Source organism: Lineus longissimus, chromosome 2 (genome assembly GCF_910592395.1).
Source record: "Lineus longissimus chromosome 2, tnLinLong1.2, whole genome shotgun sequence".
NCBI lineage: Eukaryota > Metazoa > Nemertea > Pilidiophora > Heteronemertea > Lineidae > Lineus > Lineus longissimus.
Window position 1 is genome coordinate 2747979 of NC_088309.1, and position 23987 is coordinate 2771965.

General features: G+C 44.8%; 2 protein-coding genes across 2 annotated transcripts; one reads left to right on the forward strand and one right to left on the reverse strand.

Moving 5' to 3' along the window:
- The first annotated feature begins 409 nt into the window (after positions 1 to 409).
- LOC135501306 (uncharacterized) lies at positions 410 to 23322 on the forward strand. Its single transcript, XM_064793355.1, has 3 exons — positions 410 to 507; positions 904 to 1008; positions 9197 to 23322. The coding sequence occupies exon 3, from the start codon at positions 9234 to 9236 to the stop codon at positions 22191 to 22193; it is 12960 nt and encodes a 4319-aa protein (XP_064649425.1). The 5' UTR covers positions 410 to 507; positions 904 to 1008; positions 9197 to 9233; the 3' UTR covers positions 22194 to 23322.
- Positions 2232 to 8477, reverse strand: LOC135483946 (uncharacterized). Its single transcript, XM_064765020.1, has one exon. It carries the CDS (start codon positions 8475 to 8477, stop codon positions 2232 to 2234), a length of 6246 nt encoding a protein of 2081 aa, XP_064621090.1.
- Positions 23323 to 23987: the final 665 nt, after the last annotated feature.

Genomic DNA, 23987 nt, shown 5'->3' on the forward strand with positions numbered 1-23987 from the left:
CCAGCTGGTTATCTGATCTCACAAGACTGGTAGTACCCATATCCACCTGACAACTCTTTAAGTACAACTTGAGTACTACTTGGTATCACAGTCATCTAAGAAGACTGGTTAAGCCTCCCAAACTCCTTTCTCTCATGCAGAACATGCCACCAAAAAGACATAAAAGTCCTTCTCAAAGTATCTGATGCCCATCTCCGCTGTTTGTGTGTCGAGGCTGCACTCCGTCAAAGGCTTGTTATCAACGTTGTCACAACCACCAGACACAGCCACGAGACACCTGGGTTACAATGGTAGTGTTTGTATGGAGCATGCGAGTTGGTCGAACAGTATGACGCGTACGTTTGTTTGCGCCTGACTGTCTTCACGGTCGATGCCCCACGGCAAGACGGATCAATACGTTAAGGAAAACGACAACCACAACCGGAAGTTTTCTTGCAATAATCGTCTTGATGAAATGGTCAAAAAGACCACTTTCTGACAACATTTTTAACAATTCGATGACTGGTGGTAAATACAAAACACTTGAAATATGCAGTTATTCAACTACTAATTTAGGAATCTAAATCAGCACTGTGTAAAAGTACGCTTCGAAATGAAGGGGAGTTCCATACCCACCCCAGGCCCAATCAGGGCAATGTCCCCATACATCTTGAATCATCTTGATATTACATAAACATTTAACATGGGCCATGTTGGCCTAGGCCTACTCATACTGCATGTGTAGTGGTGAGAAGTGTGTTACTGTGTGCAAGGGAATACAGGCCGTCTCTACCAACTTGTGCACAGGGGAGAGATAGCTCCCTGGTCAGTGCCCCAAAACTTTAGACGAGCAACTAAAAAAGCACACACATTCTTGTTGTAACAGTAATGTACTAACTAATTAGTTTCATTGTCAACTTTCAGATAGCTGAAGTGTTGCAAAGCCAGTGCATTATCCATGATGGAGGTCACCATTTGCTCTGTTACTACTAGTGTTTGTGCATAGGACAAACACCAAATATCTGGCAGGTAAGCATGTAGAGTGTTTCAAAACATCTCTGGAGCCTGAATATCATTTCACTTGTGGTCAGACTACCTCCTCTCTCAAAAATGAAAAACTGTGTTGGCAATTGTATACTTCTCAGGTATACTGGGACCAGCCGATAACGAAAACTAAGATCTTCCCATATAACTATTTAATAAAACGCCTTCTTGTGTTGACTAGCAGATTTCTTGACATTTCTTTCGCTGTAACACGAATTTCGGCTTTCACTTTAACACGTTTTTTCTGGTCCGAAATCCGCAGCAGCGATAACAATTAAAGATGCTACACACAATGTAACATTAAACAATAACCCGATGAAACGGCGCTAACATACTCCCCCCATGGGAGACCGAAGTATTTCCAGTAGGTCGAACCATACCAGGCACAAGCCGTTACTAAGAGTACCAATTTACGCAAAAACACCAAAGTCATGTTAATAACTCAGAACTTAAACTTCACGAGCGGAATCTTCCGACAACTTATCATAACCAAAGTCAGACTAAAGCAGTAGTGTCCAAATCTCGGTAGGTCTGCCAAATTACCAGCAGAGTAGTCCAATATTCATTGTCTAGCCCTTGACAATGAGAAAAAGAGAACAGAAAGTGTACAACGATTGACACTTTAGATCCAAACGCACTAGTATACGGCGTCACTTCCAATGCACCTCCAACCCTAGTCTCAGAACTGAATGAATCGCACGCACCCGAATAACCAAAAAAAAAAAAACACGGAAGAGGGCATGAATATGATCATGCTCAACAACAACAAAAACTATGATGGGTGTAGCCTGATGCGATAAACAAACAGTAATGAAACCATTCTTGAAACGGATGCAAAGGTACTTAGTGCCGCACCACTAAGCTATTAAACTGCACTCACAATAGCAGTATCCAATCGAACAAGAATCAGAATATTCCTTAGAATGATTAACTAACCAGTAGAATAACCAGACAGGATTGCAGTATATCGGCAGACCAAGAACAGTTGTGCAAGGTAAAGAATTTTTAAGATAATGCCAATAGCGCATCTACCAAACAACCCAAAAACTACCACACCAAAAATGAACACAACTTGCACCCAAAATGCCGACATATACAATCGCGTTAAGGTTATCACATGTGCGCGCGGAACACAGAAAAGGTGCTATACATCCGTGCTATTATGCTCATCATTGAAATGCGATAACACCCAATACTCCCCCGCGCAACTAACGTAATTCTTCGTCCTTTGTATCTCGTTCATTGTCGACATCGCCAGTTCCAGAACAGCTCTCTTCCAGCATACACAGTTTGTGTATCGGGCGCCTCAAGACAGTACTGCTGCTGGTCTTGACTTCAACTACTCGAACTGCTCCATCCTCTCCGGCAAAAGTCTTGATGATCACTCCCATGGGCCAATGACCTCGGACTAACATATCATCCGTGACTAGGACCAAGTCACCCACTTCCGCATTTCGTCGTCGTCTAACCCATTTGGTGCGCTTCTGCAGCGTAGGAAGGTATTCTCTGATCCATCGCTGCCAGAACTGGTTGGCCAACATCTGCACCTTCCGCCATTGCTTTCGATGATACAGATCTGTGTCGAAGAACACCCCAGGAGGCAAAGTCAGGGAACCTCGCTGTAGCAAGAAGTGATTGGGAGTCAACACTTCTTCGTCGTCAGGATCATCGCTAGCTCTGCATATTGGCCGACTATTCACGATCTTCTCAACCTCAACGTGAGTGGTTACCAGAACTTCATCGCTGACCATTCTATCGCCTAGGACTGCTTTCAACCCTCGCTTAACTGACTTAACGAGACTTTCCCAGACCCCTGACATATGGGGAGCCAAGGGGGGCTGGAAATGCCACTCTGTACCACGCTGACAAAGCTCCTTCTGTATTTGCTCCTGATTCCAACCCATAATCGCTTCCCGCAACTCACGTTCACCGCCGACGAAGTTCGTCCCATTATCGGACCATACTTGCTTCGGATCCCCACGTCGACCGCTGAACCTTCTGAAGGCATTTAGAAACGAGCTGAGATCCATGGAATTGGAAATTTCCAAGTGTACCGCCCTCACGTTTAGACAGGTGAAAAGTACTCCCCAGCGTTTCACAGACGATCGTCCGGCCTTGATGAGCATCGGCCCAAAATAATCAACTCCGGTATTGGTGAACGGAGGCTCATATGTGACAAGTCTGACAGCAGGTAGGTCAGCCATGAGTTGGTTCATCCGTATGGCATTGCGTTTTCTGCATCCAATGCATCTCTTCAAGATCTTGCGTACTTCTCTCCTCGCATTTACAAGCCAGAAGGTTTGCCTAATCCTAGACAAGACATGCTCTTGGCCCGCATGTGCTGTTGCCTCATGAAAATGAGCAATGAGCAACGTCCCAGCATGGTGTCCCTTTGGTACTATCATTGGATGTTTGCTATCAAAGGAAATCGGTGCTCTGGAAATTCTCCCTCCAACTCGTAGTACGCCATCAACTAACAACGGGTTCAGTGATGCAAGCGAACTCGAACTGCTAACTCCGTCCTTCTTCCTTATAGCATCTATGTCCCTAGCATAAACCTCTCTCTGGATGCACCTCATAATGGCCTTACTAGCTTCGTCAAGATCAGACGGTGTGATCTTCTTCTCGAACTGGACTCCGCTGTCTTTCTTCTTTGACTGAAGGTAACTGACAAACTTCAGTAACACTGCTACTCGCCGTCGAAGTGCTGTCCAAGATGAACTTCTTGAGATTAACTGAGACAAGCCATTGGTTGCAGGTTCAGTCAGTGTGGCTATAATCTTCTCCGTCTTCACTTCTGGGTCATTCTTGTCAACGTCCATGACCTCTTCAGTCGCCAATGTTGACCAGCTAGCCCCTGGCTTTGACAGGAATTCCGGACCGGCAAACCATCTCTCGTTCTTCAAAAAGGCTGCGACAGTTTGTCCTCTCGAAGCCTCATCTGCAGGATTTTCTTTCCCAGGGATATGTCGCCACTGAGAGGGGGTAGAGGAGTCTCGGATCTCTGCAACCCGATTAGCTACATAAGTCTTGAATCTCCTGTTCTCGCTGCAGACGTACGACAGAGTGATCTTGGAATCAGTCCAGTAGAAGCTTTCATCAACCGGCAAATCAAGTTCCCTCCGAAGCAATCCGTCCATTCTTACTGCAACCACTGCTGCCTGCAGTTCCAATCGCGGTATCGATACAAACTGGAGTGGAGCTGTCCTGGTCTTTGCCATTACAAAGGCACACTCAACTTCGTCGCCCTCTTCCGTATCGTACACCTTGCGTAGGTAAGATACCGTTCCATACCCGCCTTCCGACGCGTCGGCAAAGTGATGCAATTCATAGCGTCCCTCCATCTCGGAAGTAAAGTACCATCTCGGCAACGAAATCTGAGTCAATGCTGGCAGGGTCGCTTTCCATCCTTCCCAAGCCTTCATCAGTTCTTCAGGCAGCTCATCGTCCCAGGCCAACCGTTGCTTACAACTCATTTGCAGTATACGTTTAGCAACTAGGGTAACAGGTCCAACAAAGCCTAGAGGATCATAAATAGAGCTTACGGCCGCTAGACATTCCCTCCTCGTGTTGCTCTTTGCACCACACTTACTGATCCCGGAGACCTGCAGACCAAGCGAGTCCTTCCCGACATTCCACCTGACTCCCAATGCTCTCTCTGTTGCAGTAGACTCCAGACTCAGATTGACGAATCCTGATGCCTTGACCTCGCCTGGTAATGCCGCCATTACTTCGGGTGAGTTTGACATGAACTTGGTCAGCTTTAGGCTTCCCTTCGATAACAGACAGATCATCTGTATTGATAGCATGATGCAAACACTGACTTCGGCAACTGACTGCAGGAAATCATCTACATAAAAACTGCGGGTTACTGCGTCCACCACTCGTTGATCAAATTGGCTTCCAAAGTCCTCGGCACATTTCCTCATTCCGTATGTACAGGCGCTCGGGCTGTCTGTTGCCCCAAATATGTGGCTAGTCATCTGGCAGGTTACAGGGTGTTCATCGAGTCCATTCCGCCACCAGAGGAATCTCAATGCTTGGCAATCTACGGGGGGCACTTTAAATCTTAAAAACATGGCCTCCACGTCAGCTGTTACAGCGATCTGGTGCTCGCGGAACCTCAGTAAAACTCCAATCAAGCTGTTACTTTGATCCGGGCCTTGAAGTAGCTCTTGATTTAACGAAGTTCCTTTGAACGAAGCCGCAGCGTCAAATACTACACGCAGCTTCCCTGGTTTATTTTCATTCGCCACACCATGATGAGGTAGATACCATGTCTTCGCCGATACAGAAGCTGCCTCTTCGTCTGTCATTACTCGTGCGTAATCGTTATCAAAGTAGACACCCATAGCTTTGCAATACATCTCAGCAAAGGCTGGCTCCTTCACAAAGCGTTTTCTAAGATACTCGAGTCTTTTTGCAGCGACCATTCTATTGTCAACCAGAGCAGGTGGCTCACTCCTCCAAAGTAGGCCAATCTCATAGTGTCCATTTACCAACTTGGTCCTCGTGTCAAGCAGGTGTAGAGCCTTTCGATCCTCGAACGACATCATCTTCACATCTTCATTTATGAATCCATGCTTCTCGGTTTGCCACAGTGAACTAACAGCTTCCTCCAACTTCTGGTTATGCTGTTCCAATTGGTTCATCTCCACCTCGCTTTTGCCCGCCACAACCTCGTCGTCGACTTCATCCGTCCTGCAGCATTGATTGATGACCTCAGTATCCTCTGCCTTCTCTGCTACCGCCAAAAGATTGATCTCCACCCCTTTTGCTGATTCCTCATGAATTGGTCCCGCCACGCACCAAGCCAACGGAGTCCTGACAGCGTAAGGTTGCACGTGAGGCTCTGTTCCATAACAGCTTTCAAGTACCATGTGTGCCCTTGGGACATCCTCGCCGATCAGGATTGACACCGACTCCTCATCTACTTGCGTCGACAGATCTAGCTCTTTGAGATGCTCCCAATCTGATAAGTCCAATGTGTTGGGGTGATATTTCCTATCGATGTGCAACTCCTCGACGATGTTGGCGCGATTCACAGGGATAGATGGCTCATCAGTCCCAATAGGCTGCAGTGTACACTCACAAATTGAGACTTCCTGCTCCTTACCACTCGCCAGCACCGTGTTTATGCTAATCGTCTCTGGCTCTCCTTCAATCCCAATCTTGGCAGCAAGCTTACGTGTCATAAGCGTTGCACTTGATCCAGAGTCCAAGAGGGCCAATGTCGTGGTTGACTCTCCATTTTGGGCTGCTATTCTGACAGGAATCACCTTCAAGAGAACCATACTCTTCGGCTTAACACTCTGCAAGGACCCAATGTCCTCTTTCTTCGGCGGCTTAGATGTCTTCTCCAAGTGTAAGAGGACATGATGGTCCTGGTCACACTTCGGGCATTTCTTCTTCCGGGTACAGGATCTGACCATGTGCCTTCCTAGGCAACAATAACAAAGCCTATTGTTACGGACAAATCTTCTTCGAGCGTCCAAGTCTTCCTTTTCAAAGTTGCTGCACGCCCAAATTCCATGATCCTCAGCCTTACAAAACCGACAGATGCGTTTGTAGGGCATGTCCTCTGTGGCGGCATTAACCCCTGCCTTATTCCCCGATTTTCTAGCTCCTGTATAGTTGGCAGAGTTCCTTGGTTTCTCAAGCTGGGTAGACAGTGTAGTAACCTTCGGCTTCTGCGTAGCTGCCTGATCCCGCTTTACTTTATCGTGATGTTGCTTTACGATGTTGGTTGTGGTTCTCGCTGGCGGTGTCACTTCAAACACAACATGTGTTGACGTCCTTGCCTGCACCTTAACAAACTGCACCATATCCGCCAGTCGTGGAAATTTCCCTTCGTCTTCTAAACTTATCACCTTCCTAACCCACCTTTCTTGGAGGGCTACTGGGAATCTGTCGAAGATCGCTTTCAAGGTCATCTGCGTATCGGCTTCCTTGAGTAAATCTTGATCACAGAGCGTGTCATATGCACTAGTGAGTTGATCTGAGAATGCGAGCATTTCCTTGGAGTTTCGATTTATTCTCTCCCCATTGGTGACTTTCTCAATGCATGACTTTACAATCTGGTATGGTCTCCCGAACCTATCATTGAGTATGCCCAAGGCCTTTTGGTACCCATCTATAGCTCCGTCACACAAACTGATGGCCTTATGTGCATTCCCTTGAGTGAGCTGCAAAAGCTGTGCCAACTTAAATCCCTCAGAGAAATTTTTACCACCGACCCTCAAATCGAACGATCTCTTAAACTTCACGTACTCCGAGGCAGTTCCATCAAACTTTATTGGCTCTGGTGGAGGTAACTCAGCGTGTGAAGTAATCTTTTCAAGCGTCTTGGCAATGGCTAAGAATTGGCTACCATCCTGCGTAGCTACCATCGGTTCTTGATGCCTGTCATTTTGGGCGGCTACCATTGGGTTCCAGATCGTGTCGCTCTGTGGGGCTACCATTGGGCTCCGGTACATATTGTCGTAGGCATCTACCCTTTGACTCGGGTACACATCGTTGTAGGGATTCACCATTGGGCTTTGATAACTGTCGCTATGGGCATCTGCCATTGGACTCTGGTACTTGCTACCTTGGGCGGCTGCCATCGGGCTCTGGTACATGTTGCCTTGAGCTGCTACCATCGGGCTCTGGTACCTGCTGCCTTGGGCGGCTACCATCGGGCTCTGGTACATGTTGCCTTGAGCTGCTACCATCGGGCTCTGGTTACTCCAGTCCCCACCCTTTTCTATTTTCACTGCTCCATTAGCTCTGTACCCACTAGTATCTCTAAGTGCAGGACTGCATTGAGGCACAAAGGCATTAGCCTCAGGACACAATTCTACAGGTTTACATTTTACAGTCTTTCGTTTGACTTCAAGTGCTTTCATTTCATGCTCCTTATGCACAATCTCACGTTCTAACTCCTCAATCTTCAATCGAGCAGTCCTTTCCTCCAGCATCTGTAGTTGTCTTTTTGCATTTTCAATCTCCTCCCTGGCAGTTACTTTTCCCTGGGATACCTTAGGCAGTGACTTATGGGTTGCTACTTTCATCTTCAAACTCCCTCCGACTTGGTTAGGAATTGGAACATAGCTTTGTTCCTTCTGCTTAGGCCTGACCACTTCCCCGGTCCTCTGTGCATTTCGTTGACGTAACAAGTAAGCCTTCTGTCTTTCTCCGACATCCAAGTTAAACTTCACTTGCTGTCCCACTTCGAAATACACAGCCGATGCTTCCCCCCTTTCCTCGTCGGATGCAATTTTACAAAAGTTTTCATGTTGATCCCCATATCTCACCATGGCATCCGTCAACTCATCTTGAGCGACCTCTATCTGCGCCGCTGTCATAACAGGTACACCTTCTTCCAATACCCTGGCCTTTCGTGTCACCCTGCCTTTAAGTTGACCCAATGATCTTCGAAGTTGTGCTGCTTTCTCCTTTAGATAGCTCTCCATGGCCACTGTAGATCTGAGTGGCCGTCTGCAACGTGAGTGGGACGTCATGACAGAAAGTTTTTTCTTCTGCGACACTGGAGATTCTTGATGGTACGAAACAGATTCTTGATGGTACGAAACAGAACTGGGACACCATGCGTAGCAGATGCTGCACAGTATCACTTACGAGGCTGAAGAGTGTCTTGACTGTACGAAACGGAACTGAGACGTCATGATCTTAAAGTTCGAGAAGTTTTCCATTCACAAAAACACCTTTTATTCGTGTTACCATGTATACTTCTCAGGTATACTGGGACCAGCCGATAACGAAAACTAAGATCTTCCCATATAACTATTTAATAAAACGCCTTCTTGTGTTGACTAGCAGATTTCTTGACATTTCTTTCGCTGTAACACGAATTTCGGCTTTCACTTTAACACGTTTTTTCTGGTCCGAAATCCGCAGCAGCGATAACAATTAAAGATGCTACACACAATGTAACATTAAACAATAACCCGATGAAACGGCGCTAACAGCAATACATGTAGTTCCATCACATGTGATGGGAATGACTCAGCAGAATGTCTTGTCACCATGGTGACAGTACTTTCATGGCCACTACCTTATCCCTTTCCTACAGACTGAGATGCTCCCTCACTGGCGGTTATATTGGCAAAAACCTGAGATTATGAGTATGTCATTTTGCATTTTGCTTTCATCATTTGAATTGTCTTTTCAGTTTCTTCCCGTTGATTTTTTGAACCAAAGTCAACATAATGGACAACAGACAATGGCAGATGGGCCAAGGCAGTCAGCCCAACTATGTACAGAACCTACAACTCGGACAATTACAAAGAAGGAGCAATGATGGGAATCCATCATGGCCAACAAACCAGCAGGTTCAATGGCCTGAGGGAGCCCAGGCCGTACAGAATGTTAATCAACAGTTTCCCCAGGCGAACCTGGCAAACACCAACTCCCAAATACGATGGCAGCTCCGGCAGCGATATTTGAATAGACATTCTGTGGCCAGCCGAAACCAGTCAGGACAGGTAACCAGTGGTGAACAAATGCACAATCAGAACTGGCGGAGAGAGTCGCCGTTACAATTGAACTCTGGTAGTGTCATTAACCAGGTGAATTATGGACAGGGCATGCACCAAGTCTGTACAACTACGAATTACAGTCGAGCATCAAACCAACAATTTCATCAGGCATCTGTTTCTCTGCCAGAATGGCAGGGTTATTTGTCTTCACAAAGGAATGAGAGGAGCTGTCTACCACCAGCAGATCATCTGAGGAACGCAGTTAATATAAATCAAGCACAATTTTTGAGACAGTTAGGTAATAAACCTAGCACATCTGGTGTAACAGTAAACTGTTCAGCGAGTTCGCATTTGGTCACTTCACAATTGAATATATTGCATCATGAGAATCGTCCAGTCGGAAACGAAACAGAACAATTGAACACACGTCGTTTATCAGATGGGTATCAGCTTCCGAATCCTACCACTGGAGAACTTGCCCAGCTTTCAAGTGACTCAAATATCTTGTCGCACTTACACCGCCGATATGAACATGAATTGCTGCAACGGGTAAATGATCCAGTTCTTGCGAGTGTTCTTTCTGATCAGACTCAAATAGGCCTTCACCGGGCTATGCCTAGTCCTGGTATTGCACCAGTGCTCAGTCCTGGTAGTGCACCTATGCTCAGTCCTGGTAGTGCACCTATGCTCGGCCAAGGTACTGGATCAGTACCATATACTAGTGCAGCACCTATGCCAAGACCACCAAGTGCATCATCAAGTTATCATTCACATTCTGGTACAGCACCAATGCAAAGACCTCCAAGCACTGCGTCGAGTTATCATTCACAAAACCAAGGCCAAGATGTAGGTTTATGTTTGAGATTAAGTCAAGCTAGTAGTCATGGTCGGCAACATTGTTCACAGCGGCAGCCATCTGAAGTTCGTAAGGGTCAGTCGGCGGTTAGTAACGGCTCACGGTCAAGCACACCACATGCAGCCTGCGATTCTCTTACAGACAATCAAGCTTGTGAGCAGCAGTCTTCAATATTTACAAGCTTCCTCTCGGGAATTAGAGAGGATATACAAAATCTGAAGGGCCTGACTCTTGAAACGCTAAAGAATTCCAAACAAATTTTGAAGGATAAAATGCACAGTTTGCATATTCATCTCCAGGATGAACAGGAGGGCTCCGGGATAATTTCGCACAATAAAATAACTCTTTATAACAGTGCTGTTCAGGAAATGGAAGCGCTTATGTTGACTTTGCAAAATGAGATTGCGGAACGGCAGGATGAGGAGGCAATGAAGATGCTTGAAATGATTTTAGCAGGTGACAACCATACAGAAAGTACGTCTGCTCAGAATGGCATGGAAACAAATCAAATGGTTGAAACACTAACGAGAAGAAAAAGCCAAGACCATGCAGCTTCAATTCGTTCTTCTTCGTCACAACACGTCGTGCGGCCGCCATCTCCAGAACTTTTGCAACCTGCTGTTCAGGATGTTCAAACTGAGTGTGTTCAGAGGTCTGAGAGAAGCATGAGTGACCAAAGGGTAAGCAGTAGGGTCGTTGGTAGGAGGTCAAGTGGTGAAAGTAGGCCCGCTGATGCGAGACCAATGCGACCAGAGTCGCGAGAATCTGGTAACAGTGATGGAAGACGAGAAGTTCGGCCCCAGTCACGTCAGTCTGGTTATATTAGTGTATCTAGTTACATTAGTTCGGATGTTCAGGTCATTTCTGTTCCATCTTTGCCCAGGCGTCGAGGACAGGATTCTGATTATGATCCTGTATATGAGAGGGAACTGATCCAAGAAGCTGTTGAGTATTATACTTTGTCACCTCTTGAAGAGATTTCTTCCTCTAGTGAGACTGAAGATGATACAGATAATCCTCCTGAATACGTTGTCATGGATGAGGATGATATCAGGAATTGGTATGAATTTGCAATGAGACCCACGAGTCCTGACATCATGGAAGAACAACAACCTCATCTTGTCATATCAAATGTTCAGTCGCTGAGTCATTGGGTTGAGGGCGACACTAACAGCGCAGGTGTTGAGCAACACAGGTTTTCTGACAATGCAGCGCGTATGGAAGCAATGCTATCTCGCATAAATCACGTCCAGGATTATTTAGCAAATGTGGTTGATATAACACCACCATCTACTCCAGATGAATCAACGTTACGTTCTGAGTCACATACACAAAAATCTCCCAATGTAGATGTGAGTGGTGGGGTTTTGCCTGGGCAGGAAGGGATAAGTTTAAGAAGACTGTTCAGTCTAGTAGTTGATCATGACTACTCTGATGACTCTGGTACTGACACTCTGCAACATGACATTACAATTCGAAAGGAGATATCAGACAATGCTGGTAGCGTGATGAACAAATCAGCACTTCTAAAAAGTGTTGGTAAGCATGATCTGCGGGAAGAAACAGTTCAAGCAATGACCATGTCTGTTTCAAAGGAAGACCAGAACAAGGTTGCCTCTACTACTAGTTCAGGGCAGGAATCTGATAGTGTTCAAACCACCGTAGAAGCCAGTAGGTTGCCCGAGTATGGGAAAATGTTTGAGGCAATTGAAAGCGACTCTGAGGATGAGGACAGTGAGTCTGCTGACTGTAAGGACATCCCGGAGTATGATGAGTCTAGCGAGGAATCACTGCCAGAGATTACCCACCAGCCATGGAGGAAACACAAGGTAGTGAGACGGAGATGCAGGTTAGGAAGCTCACCTTCTGTGTTGTCAACCAGAGTGACCATGTCAGATGAAGATCGAAAAATGATCACTTCAGTCTGGAATAATGATCGAACTGACTCGCAGAGAAAAAAAACACTGACAACAGATTTCATGGCAAGTAGGACTGCTGATAAAAGTGATATTGATGGGAAGTCTCAAATGGCCCAAGACTCTGTCCTTGATGCCACTGTTACTGAGAAGGACAATACTCAATATGACAAAACCAGTTCTAAGGCAGCAAATGAGACATTTCCAGCAGAACAGCCACAAACAAGTGGCAGCGAAGACAATGTAATATCAGATTTAGAATTAGCAGAGGTGACAGGGTTGAATTCAACTTCTGATCGAGAAGCATATGAAATTGAGTTACCTGGTTTGAATGAGAAACCTGAGTCAAGTGAAGTGAGAGCCCGGACTGTTTCCGATGGATGTGCCCCGCAATCCGTTGTAGATAGTGATGTAAAGCTACAAGAAAATCAAGGGGAAAATGTTGCTTGTGTTTTAACTGAACGTGGGATAGAAATGCAAGAGACTTACCCACTTGTGAGTGATGAAAGTTCTAAAGCTATTATAAATAAGAGTGATTCTACACATGATATAAAGTCAGCTGAACATTGTACAAATCCACTGATGACTGATACAGACCTTGTAATTGCATCTATGTGTGAAGAAAGTGTTGAACCTGTGTTGGAAACTGATGCATGTGTGCTTTGTGGTGAAAATGATGTGGATACCTTGGGCATGGTAGGTAAATCAGTCAGCAATGATAGCTTGCCATCTACCGACAGTCTTGCCTCTACTGAAAAGGCATCTCAGCTTGATACTTCAGGTGAAATGAACAGTACAGTCGAAGAAATTAGTACACCCAACAATGTACAGTTAGACATTGGAAACAGTGTGAGTTCTACTCTACGACAAGGTCAAAGTGATGTTGACAAGGACATTATTAGCAAAGGACATGAACATGAGAACGAGCCTAATGATGAGTGTGAGAGTTCAGCTAGTGAATCAAGACAAGAAGTTTTACCGGTATCGAGTACATCACAAAATACCTCTTCAGAGACTAGTAATAAGGTTATCTTAGATAGAGCATGTTCATTGCCTGAACCAAAGATTGAATCGGACCCTTGTACTGCTGGTCCTGAAGATGACTTCGATCAAAGTGAACCTAGGAATAAGTCTGATAAGGGCATACAGGATCAAGGAACTGCTGCCCAGTCTGCCTCTGGCACAGGACTCTCTCACATAGATGTTAACCCTTGTACTGCTGGTCCTGAAGATGACTTCGATCAAAGTGAACCTAGGAATAAGTCTGATGAGGGCATACAGGATCAAGGAACTGCTGCCCAGTCTGCCTCTGGCACAGGACTCTCTCACATAGATGTTAACCGTGATGATGCTCAACCAGGTGAACCTCAAATGTTTGAACCAGAGCCAAGTATCTCCGAACAAACAAGTGAAATGAGACTTACCGGTATAGATTCGAGTATGAAAACTGAAATTGTGGCAGCAAATAGTACTCAACCAGAAAGTGAACATGAAAAGCTTCCTGACATTGTACCATCTAGGGAGGGGACGGATGGTGAGACTGATAATGTGTCGCCACTTGGAGGGCCTGAGCAGGTGGATGAAATGAGTGATGAAAACAAGACACTTGGAATATTATCTAATGTGGTAGAGCCACAAACTGTTGGTGAGACCGTTGCTGATAAACTGCTGACACAAATAGTCAAGGGTGATAATGATTCACTGTTTCTTGATTTTGAACCCAAGGATGAAACTAAGGAAACTTCACATGCTCAACCTGAGTATGAAGAAAGATTGGTCGGTTCTGAAAGTAGCATTGGAGGGCAAGGCGATGGGGCACATGAGGCAGTGAAGCGGAATGTCAGTGAGTCTGATGGAGAAAAAACGCCCCCAAGATCATTTGAAGATAATGATGATTCAGCATCTGTTGGTGGGTTTGCAGTTCCGAGTGAACAAGAATGTGTTCTCTCAGATGAGGCATCGAGTAGTGACTATAATGAATCTGATGGAGAATGTGACAGTGAGTTGGTGTTTGCCATTGCTGAGTATTTCAAGAACAGCAGCTATGATGAGAGTAGTAATAGTAGTAATACCAGTATCGAAACCAAGTCGGAAGGTATTGAACTAGGCGAGGAAGAGGAATTGATGGGAGATTTGGGTCCTGAGGAGGAATTTTGCTTCACACGAGAAATATCTAGGGTGTCCACTGATAGTCATCTGAGTGGGGATTGGGGCCCTGAGGAGCTCTGTAGCCGCAGATTATCTGTGGTTTCAACTGATGATAGTAAACCTGCTAACACCACTTCTTCAGAGAGAGAGTCCTCAGATCACGTCAACGAGGAGAGTTCTGAAAAGGGGAAAAGATCCCCTCGTGAAGATGTTACTGCAGAGAACGGTGCTAGATCTGATGCTGGAACCGCTGTATCCACTCATGTATCGCATGATTCGTCTGCTCAGGTGTCGGAGGATAAGAGTAGTTGTTCCAAGGAAAACGTACTGAGTGAAAAATCTGGTCTTGGTGATAAGTCTGCAAAGATTCAGGCTGATGCTGAGCCAAAAAGTCTTGTAAAAGAGAAGGTTTCACAGTCAAGTTCTATACATGAGGATACAGAATCTGCAACTCTAAAAGAAAAAGCTTCTCCGCAGTCAAAACTTATTGGAAAAACAAAACTGGCCGGTACTGAACCAGAAAGTCTGGTGAAAGGAAATATTTCTTCACAGCCAAAAGCTAAATCAAAGCAGGCAGATGCTAGGTCAGATGAACTAGTGGAGGAAAATACTTTTTTACAGTCAATATCTGAAACACACCAGACGGATACAAAGGCAGAAAGGGATGTGAAGGAAAAGGATTCTTCACAGTCAAAACCGAAGACCTCTGACAAGGTGGAAAAGGATTCTGGTTCACAATCTCAAAAGCCGCCAAGAGAAAATGCAATGAGTTGTTTAGAAGAAATCATATGGAAAACAGAGACTGATGCCACGTGGGATGGTACTGGTCATAAAACTCAAGAGAGTGGCTCTGATATGGATATTGATGGAGAGAGCAATGGTGATTTTCATTTTGAAGTTAAAACTCTTGATGAGCTTCAAGTGGAGGAACCAGTATATGCACGGTCACTGTTTGGATCGCCCAGGATATCACGGAGAGGAAGGGGGTCAGATCTGCCATGGCGAGGAAGGGGCAATCCTCGGGGCAGACATAGGCGCAACAGATCAAGATCGCCACCTTCTGGCTATTTCAATGATGATATGGATATCGGCCAAAATGTATCCGAACAAAGAGAAGACAGTGATCTCTGTAGGGAATCTTATCGTAGAAGCGAACAGGAGTTCCGTGGTGACAACTGTCGAGGATCACGGCGCTGGCATATGGATGATCAACACCATGAGTACCGAAGATCTCATCGTGATGCTGATGACTGTCGTGATGTCGGAGATGTTCCTCATCTCTCCCCCGGGCGCTTAGGAAATGCGTTACGCTTGGTCACTGCCCTGAGTCATGATCGACCACCCCTTCTTCCTACACCAGATGGATACAGGAATCAGCATCGGTCCAGAGAGGAACGTTTGAACAGATTTCATCCGAGAGGTCAACCTGAAGGAATGAGATTGCCACCACCCAGTGACCAGAGTTGGTTACCTGAAGGTAGATTTGATCGCAGGTTACCCGGTTTTTTGCATGAGGACCAAAGGAAGCAACCTCTTTTGACTCATGAACGTCTGCCTTGGGGTCAGTACCATTCTCAGGATGATAGACTGTACCACCCTCGAGAGCTTATAGCAAGGAATCCTTTTGAACACATTGATAGGTCCCGACAACGTCTGTCGTTTAGGGATCCCTCTGACCGTAAGGAGATACCTCGGAAACACCCCAGAAATGAGGACTATCATGGACCAGTCTTGGATACCCCTAGTCACCTTGATTGTGAGGACCAAAGACCAGGACCAAACCAAGGTCTGCCATACAGTGAGAGTTCTCAAGAAAGACCACCAAGACTTGATCTACCTTTTGTTGAGAAACCGCAACCACTGCCATTAGATGAAGAGAGACCTCAACCACTTGTGGATCTCCCATTTTATAGCGCGCATAAAAGATCACCTAGAGGGCGTGTTAGTATGTGGAACAACTTGCATCCTCAGCCAGAGGGAAGACTCAGAAATGAAAGCATGGCAAAATCACCAACAAAAGGGAACGTTGGCTGGGAGAGGAATTTTCCAACTGGCTCTGTTACTTCAATGGTAGATCGAGAGCAGAAAGAAAATATTCAGTCAAATGAAAAGGAGGACAATAGACAGATCGTTTCCAATCCCTCAAGACTTGAACCTTGGCACAGAACTCTAAGCAAGCAGACATCACTTGATCTTAGTCAAAACAAATTGCCTGATATAGCAATTCATGAGCCTGTAAGTAAACAACCTGGTTCAGCCAGTCCAGGACAATGGGACAACAAGAAACAACATCCCAAAGTTACAGACAGTGCTACAATTAACGAAGCTGATTCAGTGATTCAGGTGCATGTTGCAAGTAGGTCTGATGATGCAAAGCCTCAACAATTTGTTGAAAGCAAAAAGCCACATTCAGATACACAAAAGTTGTTTGAAAACAGACTAAGTGGTTCAGCAACTCAACAGTTTGTAGAAAGTGAATTGCCTGATTCAGCGACAACAACTTCTGAGAAAAGAGAACATTCTTCAGTGACCCTAAAACCTGATCAAAACAAAAAGCTTGATTCAGTGACTCAAGTTCATATTGAAAGTGGACAGGATAGAGAAGTGCCTCAAGAACAAGTTGATAGGCGTGATACATTGCCTGGCAAACAACCAAATACAGTGACTGGAAAGGACCATGATAGTGAAAACAAGGACTCGAGAAAGTTTAATCAAGTTCCGCATGGTAGTACGAATGCCACCTGTCTTGGTGGTGAGGTACCTGGCTCTATCAATGAACCTTCTGTGCAAACTACTTCGGAGAAGCCGCATGGTGTGGCGCATAAGACATTGCCAGTTAAGACTAGGAGCCAACCTTTATTGAGCTCTCGAGAAGAAATGCAGAACTGGCTCAATATGGGGTTGAAAGATGAACATCCAAGGAAGAAGTCAACTTCAAGGAGTCTTAGTCAATCAAGCAAGGTGGAAAAAACTGTGAAGGAAGGTCAGCAGATTTCTACAAGTAAAGTTGTGGCTAAATCACCTGAGGGTCAGTCAAAACCTGTTGCAGAGCCTGAGAGGTGCAAGGGTAAAGGTGACTTCGAATCTGTTGCTAAAAAGTTACTGGCGACAAAACCAATTGGTACTTTCTGCGGTGTAACTGAGAAGGATCTGGTAAAAGGTGTTGTTACTCCTCCTAAAAGCGGTATGACTCAGGGTGATGGTGTGCAAATCACGGAGGCCTATCTCTCGGATTATATGAAAAACTTAGGCAAATCTAAACCAAAAGCAAGCACTTCTTTACAAGGACAGAGCTTTCGTAAGAAACCTTCTGAAAAGAGTGGGCCAAAAAGTTCTGATGTTCAGGAGAAGCTGAGTAGCGAGAAAAAAGGAGTAAAACATAGGCACGAGCACCGCCATGGCACTGATGTGAAAGACATGGAAAAGAAATCTGGAGACGGGGGAACAATTGGAATAAAAGGAAAGGTGTTGGAAGGGGATGAAGATAGGAAGCAGGAGACTAGGGCAAAAGGGATGAGGAAGGAGTCGAGTGTTGGTGAAGTTAAGGCCAGAAAAGGCGAAGAGCCGGATGCATCAAAAGGGCAGAACGAACAATGTTCAAGCGCAGAAACAGATCAGAGTCCACGTCATACAAGTGAAGCACGTGGAAAGAAAAACATCAAGAAAATCTCTTTAGACTGGTATAAAAAGAAAAAGACACTGGAGGCAGGAGCTTTATCAGACTTCGAAGAAAGTCAAGGTAAATTACAGCAAAAGACTTTGGATGCGAGAGCTTTTTCGCTCGAGAATGACGCTCAGTTACGGGAGAAAATAGCTGCATCTGAGGCTAGGATAAATGCATTGGTCAACAGAAGGAGACGGGTTGAAATTATCCCTCACGTATCTCTTGGGAGAAGGATTGAGGAAGCCAGGAGAGATTCCACTGCAGTTGGGGATTCTGATGTAGTTCAACAAAAGACATTAAAAGATGAAAAAGTATCCCATTTTGCAGAGCTGTCAGTCTGTAACAGAGGTGATAACAATCCAAAGTCTGTTGTGACAAAGATGGGTAGTGGCCAGAAAAATTTAACCTCTGCATCTGAAGTCAAGGGCTTATCTTCCAAGAATAGCGTAGTGACTAGTCCTGACCCTGAGAGTGAATTGAAGCAAAAGGTTGACCAGAAAGAAAAGAAGCCTGGGTCGTCTGATGCAGACGATTGTTGCCAAATGCAGGAGCCAAAGGTAGTCAAGAAAGGGAGAATCTCTACGTTGTCCAGTGCTGACAAATCAGTGACGAGCAGTTCTAGTCTAAATCAGGAATCTGATGTGGCCCAGAAAGAACTGGCTTCTGTTGTGGGTATGATTGACTTGACTGGTTCCGATTCTGAATCAGTCAAGGAGACCAAGCAAGGGTCAGATAAAGTTTGCTTGGAAGGTTCAGCATTGAGATCCAACACCGGCCAGGCATCAAGGCAAACCAAAGAAGGAGATACCTCGGAGTCATTTAGGACTGAAAAATGGGAATTGGTTAGGCCTCATCCAGTTCAGGAGTCAAAACGAGGGATTAATTCTAAGTCATCGAGTGCAGATAAAGAAGTGACATGTTCTAGCCCGAGCCAGGAACTTGACAAAGTCAATAAAGGAAAGTCTTCTAGGTCATCAAGTGTAGCTAGAAGTGATTTTAACAGTTCTGGTCCGAATCAGGAATCCAAGAAGGCAAAGAAGGGAAACACTTCTAGTTTATCTAGCGTTGTTGGGGTTGATTTGACCAGTTCTATTCTAGTTCGGGTAACCACAAAGGCAAAGAAAGGAAAGCGTTCAAGGTCATCGAGTGCAGATAAAAAAGACATGAGAGGCTCCAAATCCAAATCCAAGAAGCACAAGAAAGAAAAGTCTAAAAGGTTACCAGAGGCGTATAAAAGAAAGAAAAGAAGAAAGAAGTCCCTTTCATATCTGTCCTCATGTTCTGATATTAGTTCAGCCAGCTTGGAAAAAAGCCCTTCACTTTCAAGATCACGATCAAGATCAAGAGAGCGAAGATCAAGGAACCGATACAGAAGTTCTTTTTCTCCAGGGAGGTTTGTGAAGAGAAGATGGTCGCCTAATAGAAGAAGCAGAAGTCCAAGTCATGGGAGGCATCCTCATGGGCGGACAAGATCAAGATCAAGATCACCATCTTTACGAAGACGAACAACTCGAGGCAGAAGATCTCTGACTCCACTACGCCAAATACATCGCAGTCGATCGCCTCCTTCGAGGAGATTGTCTCCCTTTAGAAGGTCACCATTATCACCTCATCGCCGGTCTCCATCACCGCAGAGACTTCCATATCGCCATCCTGTGGACCGCTCGACAATTAACTCTCATGACTGGTTATTTGGTCGACGTTCACCATCACCGAGACAAAGAAAAGTGCATAGTAGGTCACCATCCCCCTATCGTAGGAAGAGGAGGAGATCATTTTCACCACATAGGAGGCCACGATCCAGAGATCGAAGTTCAAGAAGGCCTCGTAGTAGGGAACGCTCAACGAGCCCAACGTCCTGGTCCCGGGAACGATCAGACACACCAACCACAATCGGAAGCAAATCTCCACAATCTGATGGTGACGGTTCACCAATTCATATTGACTTGACATCATACAGGAGGGCAGAAATGGCTTTGTGCCCTGACAAACCTTGGCGACCCCCGGGGACACACCCAAGGGACCGGCATCCTGACAATGTTGATCCAGCTCCACCCCAAAGATATGTCTCTCCTGGATACCAACATGGAGAACCTCTGCATCAGCAATGGTGTACGCCACCGCCTGGATACGGCCCAAAGGTACCACTGCCTTTTCATCCTGCTGCACCGACCTACTATGTCCCCGGCGCTGGGTTCCAGCATCCGTATAGCAGACTACCAATTGTTTCAATGCCAAGTCATTCTGGGTCACCTATGGATCCAATGCAGCCCCCTTCTCATTATCAGAGGAATGAAATTGACATGCAGCCTGGGCCAGATCAAGATGTTGCTCATTTCAATCAGCAGCCAGGTACCCCTCTCTATAATGAGGGACCTCATTCACATCAACAGCTGGACTTTAGTATCCCTCCTTCAGAGTCTCAAGTGGTGCATCCAGGACCAGAAGATGTCAAAGGAAAACCTGAACTTATATCGCAACTTGAGAAGAAACCTAGAATCAGAAAGAATTGTGATCCTAGACTCTGCGATGATCTTCAAAAAGTGACCATGGTTGAAACTGCTGCTGAATATGTTCAAAAACAATTCGAGGAACGCATTAGCAATGACAATGTGGTTAAAGAAAACCTGAACCAACCAGTGACTTTGAAAAAACCTAACATACCAGGGACTTCAAAAGAGTCCAACAAACCAGAGATTTTAGACAAGCCAGGACCTTTAGAAAAGTCTAACAAATCAGGAACTTCAGAAAAGTTGATTGTAAGAGGGACACCAGAAAAGAAGAATTCGCCAGTGAAAGCTAAATCTGATCAAATTCCTGGTATCATGAGTCCAAATGATAACAATCTAGAAATCAATCCAAGGCTGAGTTTCATGGAAGGTGGTGCTAGCCAGGAATCTGTTGATAGTGTCTCCATTAGCATTGATGATGCAAGTTCCAGCTGGGATAAGCTTCCACTACATGACTGTATAGATGAGGAAGGCAGACTGACAGAAACTTACGGTTACTCGGATGAGAAGTATAGGAACGCCTTCCATGAGATAGAGTTTGGGTGGCCAATCCAAAGCACACTTCGTTGGAAATATCTTGCCAAGCATATCTGGGATAATCCTAATGCCTACAAGGATAATCAAGAATCAGATGTGCCGTCTGAGGAAACTAAACCTGGGAAAAGGCAAAAGAAGACTGCTCGTAAAAGTTTCATGACTGCTAGCTTAGGGCATTCACAGGTAGACCCTAAGAATGAGATTTTCCAGGAGGCCAGAAATGAGGAGTTAGCGAAGTTAAAGACTGTGAGAAGTGAAGTCTTAGGATCTTTGTTGCATGAAAAAAATATGGAAGAAAAGGTAAAACTGAAGGGTTTGCTGGGAAATATAAAGAAAGACATTGAGGAGTTGGAAGACAAAGGCAAGATGTCAGTGATGGGCAAACATGTGACTACTGTGGGCAATGCCAGTGCCACCAGAGCTGATAAAAGTGCAGTTGCTTTGGCCCAAAGATTGGCAACTGATCTGGAGAGTACAGAGATGAAAAAAGCTGAAACTTCGTCTTCAACTTCAATTGCGTGTACCAGTCAAGCAACAAGTGCTGTTGGTTTGGGGGATGCTGTTAAAGCTACAGCTTTACTATCGGATAATACTCCAAGGACTAGTGATAATCCAGAAATAGGCAGAACAGGTTCTTATGCTAGTCATGCTACCAGTGCTGTTCGATCAACCAGTACAGTACCTTATGGTAATATTCCTCGGACGAGTGAGGATCCACAGACTAAAAGATCTTCCTCTTCAAGTATCAAGTCAGTTAAAGCAATCCTGTTAGACAGTTCTCCAGAGACTATCAACAGTTTGAATATTGGTGCTACTTCTTACCCTAGACCTGGAACTTCGACAAAACCAGAACTCAGCAGATTAAGCTCCCAGTCTAGCCTTTCAGTAACTTCCAATAAAAACACTGCTTTTCGCCCAGACAAGCCAGAAGCTAAAAAACCTGCCAATGGTGCCAATTCTGCTCTGAAGCCAGGGACATATCAAAAACCAGATACATCTTGGAGTGAGACGAAACCTATGATAACAAAATCATTCTTCTCAGGACTTGACCAGCTGTGATTAGAAATATCAAATTCTACGTGTATTAGAATGAGAAGGAGAGTAGCTGAAAGAGTCTGGTGAACAAAGACAGCCCGTTGTTGCCTTTTGCAGTTTATAGGGGGAATGATTTTGGATTAGGACACGGTTCGCCTACAATTTATATGCTTGAATGCAGAGAAGCCTTCGCTGAAGTTAATTTGACAATAGGGCAGAACTGTTGATCTTCATGTATAATAATCGGCAGCTTATATTGTCTTTTGTTTGGCATAAATACCCTATTTGTGTCATGGCCATTTGTCTTTTATAACTACATTAGTGTTCAGCCAGGTGGGCAGTTTTCTTGATGATTATTGTGCTGATGAGTTTTGTAACCACCTTTGTGTTGAAGAAATCCTGGTTAACTGTGAGCCTTTCCAGGAGACCCAGTGTGGGAATTCAATTTGTTGACAAAATTATTTGAAATACTCTCATTGTGAACTTATACATGTATGAAATATTTCTTACTTAACCAACCTGGCTCCTGCCTATACAAGTCTCCCTTGGGTGAAGCCAGATTGGCCAGATTAGCCAGATTGCCAGAGCCAAATTCAAAATGCATGCTATTTTTTCTCTCAACTGCCAAATTCGCATTTTCACTAAGATTGTGAAAGCCTTGTACCTGTATCTGATCTCATATTCCGTGCAGTTCTTAATTTTGAATTCTTGATACCATGTGATAGCCTGTGGTGGTGTGCTCAAGGATGAGCATGTTTCATATTCATTTCTTGTGTCAATACTCAGAAAGACTTTCTCATGACAAAAATGACTTGGCACCATTCAGCCTTGTTTGTGGTATTCCTGCTGTCGAATTTCAAAGCTTAAGATTTTGTCCGGTCGGTTTGTAAATTTGTATTTTCTTTTAAATTTGTGGATATTTTAGATATTTATTGTAAGTCTGCAGAAATGGTGCACTTGTGCGTGTGTGGGGATGAGTCTCCAGGAAGCGTGCACTATAGTCTGTATGTACCAAGGTACAATTTTTTATGACTTTTTGCTCGACCATGTTTGGAGAAGCATTGATTCACCAGTAGAAATGTTTTTGTTTGACAGCATGTAATATAACTGCCATGACAAGAGATAATTTTGGAAATAAACCTCGCTGAACAAATTTTTTGTGTTCATTGTCCTTAATATATGTGGAAAAAGTCGTCACTTTTCACATATGGAAAAATTGTTTTCCTCAAAAGAATGTTCTCTTCAAAAAAAAGATTGTATAAGTCATACGAACTTCCTATGTTGTTTTAAAGCTGTCTGGAGGCTTTCATAGTCAAGTAAAACATAAGACAAAGGTGATGTTATTAATGGTTTTCTGATTAAGTAATTAATCCTTTGATTAGTGTTTCTCATAAAAACCTGAAGGAATGATGTTTCCAGGCATCCAACAGGTCTGATAATGCCAATTGCGCTCCATATGTTTATGCGACCCTAAGTGCCCACTTTCGCCAGAGCGAGTCCCCATGTCCTCACCATGGAGCCCCCTTCATTTTTGGATCATCCCTTGATGTTGAGACTCGATAAGACCTCGGATGATAAAAGTTACCATCCCTTTTAGTAGGTCAGGACGGCTCCTGAATGAGTCTACAGCATCAAATAACTACTGTAAATTCGGCTCCATGCCATCAGTGTCGCATGGCGAAGTTGAAACAAAAGTCCCCGTGGATCTATTGAATAGTTGAGGACATGTGTGCTGAGAGAGCTGACCATCCAATGAAACGTGGAAAGAATTAGCTTTTATGTGAAATGAATATAAGGCGATGGGACCGAAGTCGTCGG

What these genes read in the sequence shown, in the direction of transcription:
- LOC135483946 (XM_064765020.1), bottom strand. Translation starts at nt 8,477, where the DNA reads ATGGAGAGCTATCTAAAGGAGAAAGCAGCACAACTTCGAAGATCATTG.
- LOC135501306 (XM_064793355.1), top strand. Translation starts at nt 9,234, where the DNA reads ATGGACAACAGACAATGGCAGATGGGCCAAGGCAGTCAGCCCAACTAT.